Source organism: Temnothorax nylanderi, unplaced genomic scaffold (assembly GCF_030848795.1).
Source record: "Temnothorax nylanderi isolate EJ_2023f unplaced genomic scaffold, tnyl_v1.0 TNYL_tig0009_pilon, whole genome shotgun sequence".
Lineage (NCBI taxonomy): Eukaryota > Metazoa > Arthropoda > Insecta > Hymenoptera > Formicidae > Temnothorax > Temnothorax nylanderi.
The window spans coordinates 696,710-707,677 of record NW_027249071.1 but is presented as its reverse complement, the minus strand read 5'-3'; the positions used below and the strand labels follow the sequence as shown (position 1 = coordinate 707,677).

At 39.1% G+C, this 10,968-nt stretch overlaps 1 protein-coding gene across 3 annotated transcripts; it reads right to left on the bottom strand.

The window, feature by feature from the left end:
- Positions 1-376: 376 nt before the first annotated feature.
- Positions 377-9,201, bottom strand: LOC139786329 (cell division cycle and apoptosis regulator protein 1). 3 transcript variants are annotated; one of them, XM_071725503.1, is made up of 15 exons: positions 9,016-9,201; positions 8,388-8,515; positions 8,033-8,304; positions 7,687-7,941; positions 7,102-7,407; positions 6,805-7,030; positions 6,382-6,659; positions 5,384-5,642; positions 4,314-4,376; positions 4,024-4,227; positions 3,712-3,891; positions 3,277-3,627; positions 2,749-3,115; positions 2,306-2,649; positions 377-2,217 (listed from the first exon to the last, which is right to left on the bottom strand). In XM_071725503.1, the coding sequence occupies exons 1-15, from the start codon at positions 9,071-9,073 to the stop codon at positions 1,933-1,935; spliced, it is 3,576 nt and encodes a 1,191-aa protein (XP_071581604.1). In that variant the 5' UTR covers positions 9,074-9,201; the 3' UTR covers positions 377-1,932. The 3 variants fall into 3 exon arrangements, with proteins under 3 accessions (XP_071581604.1, XP_071581609.1, XP_071581613.1); XM_071725508.1 differs by having other exon boundaries at positions 7,102-7,368; XM_071725512.1 differs by having other exon boundaries at positions 7,102-7,365.
- Positions 9,202-10,968: the final 1,767 nt, after the last annotated feature.

Here is a 10,968-nt window from a genome sequence, read left to right as displayed (position 1 = left end):
TTAGTTCATTATGTGTCTCTGAAAAATTGTTCAAAAATTCGTGTTCCATATAGTATTACAATAAAACAGAGTAAATACAATATAATTAGACTATAATTTCCAAAAAATTTTTTATAGATAAACTGTAATATATTTTCTCATGCATTGTGAATAAAATAGGACGAATTATAGAATTATAGAAAAAACTCTTTCAGTTTTCTATATTTATCTCGAATTCTTCGACGATGTTAAATTCGATTAAAAATTAATAAATATTCAAGCTTAAGTACGCAACTGTATTAAATTTCAAGAATAATCCGAACAAGTAAAAAAAGAAATTATAGTTTGTATTCGAAAACGAATCGGCATGCATCATAAATTGTCACGCACACACACGTCACTGTTTGAATAATTTTTATTGTTACCGTTGTATTCTTGACTACCATGTGCCCAAGGATATAATTACAGTTTTTTTTAAATAAGATTTGTATAACGTTGACATTCACAGATTCGAAAATGTTCGCGCATTTTATGCTCTTATTTTTATACTTTCGCATGATGCTACTTTTGTCCCTTTTTTGACAAGAATGTGACCTTCTATTAACAAACTACAAAAAATTTCTATATAATAGATAAACTATGTACAAAATAGTATCCTTGGCATCGTGAGTTGCAAACTGCAAGTCTGGGAGTTGAAACGCGGGATCACGCATGATCGCTCACGTTCGAGAACACGTTTTTGTGAAGTATAATTTTTGGGTAAATGTGTCTGACATTTTCGGTGGACGTTACAATGCGTAACTTAAAGGATATTATGCATCTGTCATATTTATACTAGCTTAGGCTATGAAAAGAAACGCTCTCATTGAATTGCTCTGAATTCTGAAACTGTATACATTTTCTCATCTAAAATATACGAAAAGAAATTATTTTTATTGCGGAACAGTAACACACATTTCATTACTCTGGTTTTGTTGCTATTGGACAATTCTGATAAACTTTTTTTCGAAAAGAATAATTTTTAAATACTTCGTGCTGCACCGATATCATAAAATCAATCAGCAGCAAGATGAGAAAGAATTCCGCAAAGTTCAATAAAAACACAATACAGATGTGCCTGAAACCAAATATTGATGTAAGTTCATCATTGGTATTACATTTATTGCATTAGATGTTTATTGCGTTAAATCATGTATTATATGTTAGATCAATTAAAATAATCAATTTTCATTAAGAAACACATTGTTTAAAAAAAATGATGAATGATTCGATAACAAAAATGTAATTTAATATTATAATATAATTAATATTATATTAATTATAACTTAAATTTAAAATACACAAAATAGCTTCAAACATGCTCTTACAGCTGTAAGTTTCATTTTAGAAATTATTTTATGTTCGCGTAACATAGACAAGCAAGCGATGGAACAACGATGGAAACGCATACATTTCGCGTGTATGCGTCACTGTTATTACTTCCAGTATACAAACCTTTATGCACTTTTTTTCTGAGTCAAGTAACTGTGGTGTTAACATAGTTTTGAACTTATAATAATGATAAATATCGGTGTACCAATATCTGACACTTAACGGCAGATCAATGGTACTTCAAAAGCCCTTTTTTTAAATTTATTGACTTATTCTGAATGATCTGGAAAATTGCAACGTAAAATATTTGCCTATCTATAAACTGTTATGCATGGTTAAGTGCTTGTTTTTTAATTATTATTTGAAGATGCCACCACATATTATCACTCGAGTGAAAAAGATTACAAAATCGAGTCCCGATCACGTAATTTGGTATTGGATGAACTTCTTGCTAGTTGCATCTGCTTTTTCTTTTTTTTTTGTGTCACTAACAGCACACGTGCATGCACACGTGCGTGTGAAATAAGTAATTAAACTTTTATTCGTGTCGGTGCAGACGTCTACTATAATAGATAATGTGATTTATTTCTTCTCCTTGTCCGCTTCGGTGATTTCTCTCTTGACAGAAGTTTTATTGTCAGATTTCTTATCCTTGTCTACATCGGGTTCCTTTTTCACTTGGACTTTGTTATCTCCCCACCTGGTGTCAGTTTTAAATTTGCTCTCCATCTCGGAGCCATTTATCTCTCCGCTAACCTTTTCATCTTGAATTTCTACTATCTCTACTTTCCTCGTATCACTCTGCATCATTTTGGCCGCTATGTGATACATATTTTTTACCGCAGTCAGGTAAGTATGGCAATCCACCTGTAAAAAATTAAATTAAATGTAAGGAGATGAAATTCCATACTTTTTATGAATCAAATATGTGTAACAGAAAAACGAGTATACTCACAGAGACTTTCTTAAGCTTTTCGTCTGAGCTCCGTAACTTATCTTTGTATATTTTCAAGTCTTCTGAAAGACCCTTAATACTATTAGTTTGTTTGATAGATTTCTCATTGACTACAGTTAGCTCGTGCTGCAATTCCATCATGCGGTCTTCGGTATCTAAACGCGCTTTCTCAGATCTTTTCAACTGACTGACAAGTTTTTCTACATCTAGTAAAGAGCCTTTGTACGTAACGATACCTTCCGGAATCGTTTCTTCGTCAGCTTTATCTAAAATACAATCCTCTCTTCGCGCTCTTTTCGAGGGCGGTCCGCCACCCACAAATACAGGTAACAATTTCTTATTTCCTGTAAACGTAAATGTGTAGTGATAATTAAATTTAGTCGCATATTGTACGATGTTTTATGTTAAGAAAATGTGTTTCATATTGAGAAAAGATGCATTACCAAGGGCAAGCGAACGTAATATATCCTCCTCATTCTCCGCTTTAGAATCACCTTTGTCACCTTCCTTGTCGTCTTTCTTTTCGTCTTTCAAGTCGTCCTCCTTCGATTTGTCTGTTAATTTGCGATAATGCAGAGAATCTCTCGTAACAACTTTTTGTACTAGTTTCCGTACTTGAGCTCTTGACAAATTCAATCCCAGGGTATAAATAAGTTCTTCGATATCCTTATCAAATACATATCCACAATGCGTCTGATCGAAATACACAAAAGAGAGTAAAAGGTAAGGATCATGTGTGTATAATTTCGTTTTCCTCTTCTTTCCGTCTTTATCTCTGTCTCTTCTACCGTCTTTCATGGAATCATCATCCTGTATGAATAATAACAACGTTTATATTATAAAATACAATGCATTTATCTATTATTATACGTTACGTATAAAATATTGCGTATTTTTCGTCAGTTAAAGAAACATGTTTTTATATGAAACATGGAAGGTAAATGTAAAAAAATAAATTCTCTTTCTCTTACATCTGATTCATCATCTTCATCTTCTTCTTCGTCATCATTTTTCTCCTTTTCTCGGTCTTTGTCATCCACCTTACATTTTGCATCTTTATCATCCTTTTTATCCTTGGCATCTTCTTTCTTCTTATCGTCTCGTTTTTCATCCTTCTTACTGGATTTCTTCTCATCTTCCTTCCTCTTATCGTCTTTCTTGTCATCTCTTTTATCATCTTTCTTATCTTTTTTCTTATCTTCGTCCTTCTCCTTAGTTTTTTCAGGAAGGCTGGATAACGAACGATAAATACGGAAACCGAAATCCCGCATCAACATTTCGTTGAACAGTTCCGCAAAGAGAGATACTTCAAAAGAATGTTCCTACATATTCAAAAGATTTTTGTATAAAGTATCTTTCTTGGAATAGGTGATAATTTCTAAAATAATTTCTAAAGTATAAAATACCTTGGTATCTTCTGGTCTGTAGTCTAATAATACGCTCAAAGACATAACTGTACAGTCAAATTTCCCACTTTTAGCCATTCTAGATGGATGAACAATAATATGCGATGAATCAGGCAGGGTATATCTCTTTTCGAGTACAGTACGTTCGCGTTCATAAAGTTTTCTCTTGTCTTCATCATGCTGTAAACAATGTGAATGAATAGATATTAAAGATTTGAAATATTCTCAAGAAATAATTTGATACTCAATATCTATATGTCCAATAAAACTACTTGCACTTAAGTGCATATGTTACATATACGTATTGCTTACATCTTTATTATCTCTGAATTTTTTATCGTCCTCTTCCTTTGACGGTGGCGAGACATCCTCTTCGTTTTCATCCGCCTCGTCTTGCCGACCTTCCTCTTTGGCTTGCTCGGACTTTACGGCCTTCAAAAGTCTAGCTAACAATTGTGACTTTAAGCCTTTTGAGCTTAAATTACGAGATGCCAGCTCTTGACGTAATTCGTTCACCTACATTGATTAAGACATATTAGATTTGAATTTGAAAGCACCAGAACAGAAATAGGAAAATTTTGTTTTCACATTTAAATACTAACATTCATCGACTTTGGATCTAGCTCGGAATAGTGCGTAGGATCCTTTTTCTCGGGCATCGAATCGTCCTGGAAAAAGAAAGTGCGCGTTAGTGAAAGAGAAGTAAAAAGCCCAGAGAGAAAACTACAAAACAGAAGCAGCCCCTATAACGAAACGAAACCACTCCCTCTTCATTCTTTCATCACTCTCTACTTTTTTCAACACTCTCACATTGTAACGATATACACATATCTTCATTCACGATGACCGTCAAGTATGACTCAAGTAACTGCTAGAATCTCATAGTGTCCTGGCTCTGGTGTCTGTGTGATCGGTAGGTTATGGATAATATCAATAATGTTGTAATATAAAAACGATGATTAAATGAAAACTTTTGAATAATTTCTCAATGTTGGTGAAGGTTTCAGGAAAGGGAATGGCTCAGCTGCGCTCTTCTCCGAGCTAGGCTTGCTTGCTTCTCTTGTTAATGCAATGTGACTGCCATTGGCTAAGGGAGCGATACATTACCCGTCGATCCTCGTTTGCGACATTTAAAAGCGTTTGCGTTAAGACTCCTTGTTAATTTACAACAATAAAACAGTAATCTTAATATAATTATATATATACAAACTTTGTCTTATTAAAAGTTGTACATATGTATGTAATGCTTTAATTTTGCGATATTGTCAAAAATGACTTGTCCCATAAAATAAGACAGCTTATCTTACGGAAGAAGTCAAATTCATAGACATATATTTCATTGAAAAAGATCCGAGTTTAACCATCTATCAATGGTACAAGTAAAGTTGTAATTTTACTGTCGTCTATCGAAACATACCCCAATACGTTAACTCACCACACCTAAATTATGATTTTTTTAATCGACGACGAGTGTGATCCGTTGCATGAAAAAGAAATGAAGGCGAGATACAGTATCCGAGATAGATTAAACTTACTGATAGGATCGATGGACAAGTATAGCCTATTGAAAATCCAGTTTAGTAATGGGGAGAAACGGTGGCACGAATATATATATAAATATATAATAAGTAATAAAAAGGTAATATAAAGTAATATGGGATGATGTTGGCAGTGCCTTTTGATCAGCGGCGGCAGCCTCATCAGTCTCATTGGCAGCGTCCAAATCGTCGGGATTAGAGGCGGCACGCAGCAACTTTCGCTCCAGTTGTTTCTTATAGTTGAGTTGCAGCCCGTCCCATTCCAATCTGGTAGGTACACAGCTCCAAACATCTGGGAGAAATAGTATGACGGTTTCAACGCGAGAGGGTACCACTCGCCCGGACTTGTGGGTCGTTTCTGCGCGTCTGTAGTAGAGTTCCAGGAAGCGGTACCTGTGCCGCAAGGAAAAACAATACGCAAACGTCAACTCAGATTAATGCCGCTTAGCGTTGCCTTATATGCTAAGTGTTCGCTCGCTTGTTCGTAAAGCCCACGCACTGCATACAAAGCCACGTACAGCGCACAACGTAGAGACCATTTGAGAGAGAAAGCACAACTCAGTGGGTCACAATCATATAATAATAGAACAATAGTGATGATTTGTCTGCCGCGACACTGCTTGTGTATCGTCGTCGACGGGGGGAGGGTGTGCTCGAAACCGGGATCCAGTGCAGCAATCTCCATCGGTCGCTCGTGTTTAGAATAAATACATACCTCCACTGCAGAGAGATCGAGCTACAATCTTAGTTTATCAAGTCAGAGAACTGATGTTAGAAGTTACTCTCTGTCGAGATCGTGGATAGTACACCTATCAGATATATATCTTGACTTTTTTTTTTTTCGAATAATTCGTTTTTACGTCGTAGGAGATAGCTCTAGAAACGTAGCCCTAGACAATTAAGAAAAAAAAGGATGGAATTTTTAAGAGATGAAGAGTTCCGCAATTGTGACCTTCGGTTTGTAAAGTAGTAACGACGGAAATACAGAATGTGCAATATTAACGGGCAGAAGAAATCAGTGATATCACATTGCTCTTTGTAACGAAACGGGGCTTTAAAAAAAAGCTGTCTATGAAAGTGCTCCAGAGATGTACATTCAACGAAAAGTATATTTCTATTTGGAAAGACGTACCACTGAGTGCAACTGGACAAATCTATGCCGGTAAGCGCTTTACAGGTCCTCACGGCCGTTCTAATTAACACAGACGGATCTTTTTCAGGATTAGGGCCGTCTAACGAGGGACTCCATGGTCCACCTATAGCCATTGTCTCGTTTTTGCCCCGTAAGCCCACCAAGAAATTTATAAGGCGTGTAGGGTGAACGTAATCGCGATCGGGATCCCTGTCTTCGGAAACGCCACAACACCTTTTGTATATCTCTTCCATGGCGGGCATGGATATGAGCATGACCTAAAAATAATTAAAAGATATTCAATACGTGAAATCATCTCGATATGCATATGTGTGCATAATCCGATTTCTATCGCGCTACAAAATCTCAAATTGCTCGTATCTTGTCATTTTATGACGACAGTGACACAACTTCTTGACAGACCTTCGCAGAGAATAGATAATCGGCATCCGATGGTTCTAGTACCGCTGTATTTTCACTACACGGATCGACATCTTTATGCATAACATGGAAGGAGCACGGTTTATTAAGAGTAAATGGCATATGCGGTGGAAAGGCATCGACCCATCTGAAGTTAGTGGAAAAGAAGTCGCTAGGAATGTACATATTTTGATAGCGTCTTCTTATTTCAAGAACATCTGCTTCAGGCCTGTGATAATAAGTAGCAATAAAACTCCGCCAGTGGTGCACGTTCGTAAGATGGATATAAATGGGACTTACAGGTCAAGCGCTATTTTCGGTATTTGCACCATGTAACGCGGTACGACACGCGTACGCCGGCGAGGTCTCGGTGATTTGCTCCTCCTGGTCCTCGACGGGCTTCGGTCCTCCTTCTTCTCGCGCTCTCTTATTCTCTCTTCGCGGCGTCTCTTTCTTTCTATTTCCTCGTCGTCATTTCTCCGTTCACGAGGAGATCTCTCTCTTACTCTACTGACTTTGTTACGGTTGCTGGTTGTGTTGGAATTTGTCGTACTTGTTGTGAACCTACTACAATATGTAGAATTCCATCGATAAGATATCGCTTGTCTGTAATATTCATTGAAACTTGTACTTGATTTCGAAATCTGGATTTAAATATTTGGATTCAAATTTCTGATTACTTAAATCTTGTTCTCAATGACTGTCTCCAAATTAATAAACACTTATTAAATAAATAGTTGGTGAATTTGTATTATTTGGTGATTGTACGAGAGGATTCGAATATTCAATATTTGATGTCCAAATTTAAATAGCATTATTTTATGTCGCAGAGATGTAGATATAGGTCACATAATATAGTTATTTAACAATTATTATTATCTTCACCTGTTGTTAGAATTTTCCGTGGGAGGAGGTACAGCATTGTAGGTGCCGGATGTCCTATTTGGCTGTTGCTGTTGCTGCTGCTGCTGACGATTCGGCTGGTTGGTTTGCTGAGTGTTTGCACTGTTGCTATTATTACCCCCCATAGGCAGAACTTGTATTCTAGTGGCATTCCATTTAAACGGCATCGAAGGGTTGTACGACGCCTCTACGAGCACACGATCTCCTACTACGGGATTAGATCCCTTCACGCATGCACTAAAACAGAGAGGGAAAGAGATATCGTTAAGATATGCAAAAGTGAAAGAGAAAGAAAAAAAGTATCTTCCTTTACTCAGTTTTTACTTACCTGGTTTGAAAAAATACATCCTCATCTACAAAGCCGAAGTTATCGTGTACTTTGGTAACAGTACCCGTGAACACTCTCTGCTTCGTCGACGACGAAGGAACGTTTTGTTGAACCTGTTGCGGAACACCGGCTACCGAGGGTTGGAAAGCGTTTGTGTTCAACGCACGCGGCGTCGGATAAGAGACTGTGGCGACTTGCGGATACAGCTGTCCTGCTATACCCGACGGTAAATTCGAGCTAAGGGTTGCCATGGATGCCATGGTGATGTTGGGCTACGCAGAATCATTTATATTAACCTCATTACAATTAATCCGACACTGGATGTTTGCAAAGCACTAAGTCTCGAATATCCTACCTGCTGCAATCCCAGACTCTGTTGATAAACTTGTTGGGTCTGCTGCTGATATTGCACCATAGGCTGCCCTCCGATACTGCCCATGGCTTGTCCCAACATTTGCTGCTGGATATTTTGTATACCTTGTCCTTTCCCAAAAATATTATCAAAAATCATTATGCAGTCAGAAACTTTTATATCGCGATATTCTTTACAACACAATGAATATGCTAAAGAGATAGAATCAAGTTCCGAGATATCACTTTATCTAGTGTTGCTTCGGAGATAATCAGAAACTGATTTTACTCAAGGTGAAGTTTCACGAAACACAATCAACAACGCGGGGAAAGAATAACGGGGAACAAAGGAAACAACGTTGCTCCGGAGCACGGTCTCACTGGCGGCGGCGGCCAGCTTGGAGGTCAATGGGCGACTCTCGGTGCTCCGAAACGAAACGTCGCGCGACGTCGGGCTTGCGTAACGGGTCGCGGCCTCGAGCGCTCGAGGGTGCGCACGTGGTAAAAAAAAATTTTGGCAGCCATCCGTAACGTTGCGCACGAAACGACGACGAGGGCGATGCACGGGATCATCGCTGGTCGGTAGGGAGAAAAAAAAAAACACGCGTCGCACGCGCCAGCCTCTCTCTCACCTGCATTGCGGACCCACGGTGGGTTCTTGCCGCCGCCGAACGGCGACAGATTGCTCATTCTGCGAACGGGCGGGCCGACCTCGTGCGGGCCGACTGTGTGCGGATGTGTGCGAAACGCGACGGATCTGGCAGGCACTCGCGCTCAGCGTCCTTCATTCGGGCGCCATGTTTCCGGGACGTACTCGCACTACTAGCGCGGTGCTACGCGAGTCGTTGCGACGTCTCGTCTCTCGCTCGGAGCCGCCAGAGCGCGGAAGTTGCCTCCCGTTGCTTCCGGTCGCCGCTGTGTCCCTTCAAAAGTATTCCGCGTGCGAGATGAGACAGCAACGAGGATCACCGGCTATTTGCCACTAAAAATTCGATTGCCACGTAAAAATAATAAACAGAACTTATTATTAAATATATATATATATATATGTATCTCGATATTTCAAATATTAAAAACATTATTTGTTTATTGAGATATTTGAAATTATTAATAATAAGTAAAAATATATAATTAAGTGCCGCGTTTTATATCTCCACGCGAGTAGCATTGAATTTTGATTGCTGAACTGACTCGCGTCGTATCGAGGGTGAAGTTGCCGCCGTCCCTTACAAACTTCTCGTCGTTAATGGAGTCTCGGGGACACGGAACGAAGCGGTACACTCAGTTCCGGGCCGAATGGCGACTACCGACGTGACGCGTTAAATTAGTGAGTAATTAGTGTAACTAGCGTCTTATATCTCAATGTCCGATAATCGCGCGGTACAAATTCAACGTTCATTCGTCAGGGATCCGCTTTAAATCCGCGTTCCGCGAAATTGACTCGATCGAAGCCTGCGAGCGATCGAGAAATAAAAGCGACGGCCACGTCCCATTCCATAGATATAAGTTTGTACTTTTATCTTGTACTTTCCTTCACGTTGCAACGTGAGATAAGCATAGCAAAGATCGAGACAGCAGTAGAAGTTCATATCATTATCTCGAAGAGTGGAGATCGATCGAAGAAAGTTGCAGAGTGCACAAGGAGTGCGTTCCACTTATCGCTCGCAACGCTCGTGGAATTATTTCATCCTTGTTGTTTGCCAAATGTTAAACAAGGACGAAATGATGCTCGCGAGCGTTGTGAACGATAAGTGGAACGCAGCCAAGGTGTAGCATCGCCGCGGCGCGGCGGTACTGGCGGTAGTCGCCCGTGGCGCGTGAAGTTGGCGCGAGCTTTCGAACTTCCTCCGTTGTTGTTCGGGTCATTATCGAACGAACGGATCGTAGCGCACCTCGGTCGACCGTAAACTTTAATCGCGTCGATCCTCCGTGTTGACGCGGCAAAGTGCGGGTCGCGCGCGATTAACGTCGGGAGTGCCGTGCAAAGTATCGCGCGATCGTTGTATTTTCGCGATCAGCGCGCGCGTGATCGCAACACCGACCGCGTTTTCGTGAATGTTGCGCGAGTGCCGCGGAGGAACAGCCATGTTGTCGACGGAGGGGGGAAAGGCCCGGGGAGACGTCGGGCGACGGCGAAGCGACTACAGGGTGAGTGATACATCTATTTATTATTTGTTACTTTTATAATTACTTTTTGCGATTACTCGTTTCTGCCCGTGATTGAATGAGTATAGCGAATCAAGGGAAATTGAAGATGAATTATGGTTATACATAGGAAGAAAATAAAAGATTATATATATATAGATATATATATGTTTCACGTAATTTTTTCACTCAATCGGAAAAATGGATGAATTAATCATTGTTTTGTAATTAGCTACATCGATTGCACTTTTTGTAATATTTAAATAATGTTGTAAATATCCAAAATAAGAGATGGCATTTTCTGCTATTGCAGCACTTCGCGCTACCAAAAATAATTATTATCTGCAGAAATTTAAAAATCATTTATTTCGTTTTATCAATATTAATAAATAAAAAATTTGTATCAATCTTGAAAAATTGTATTCTATTTTTGGAGATTT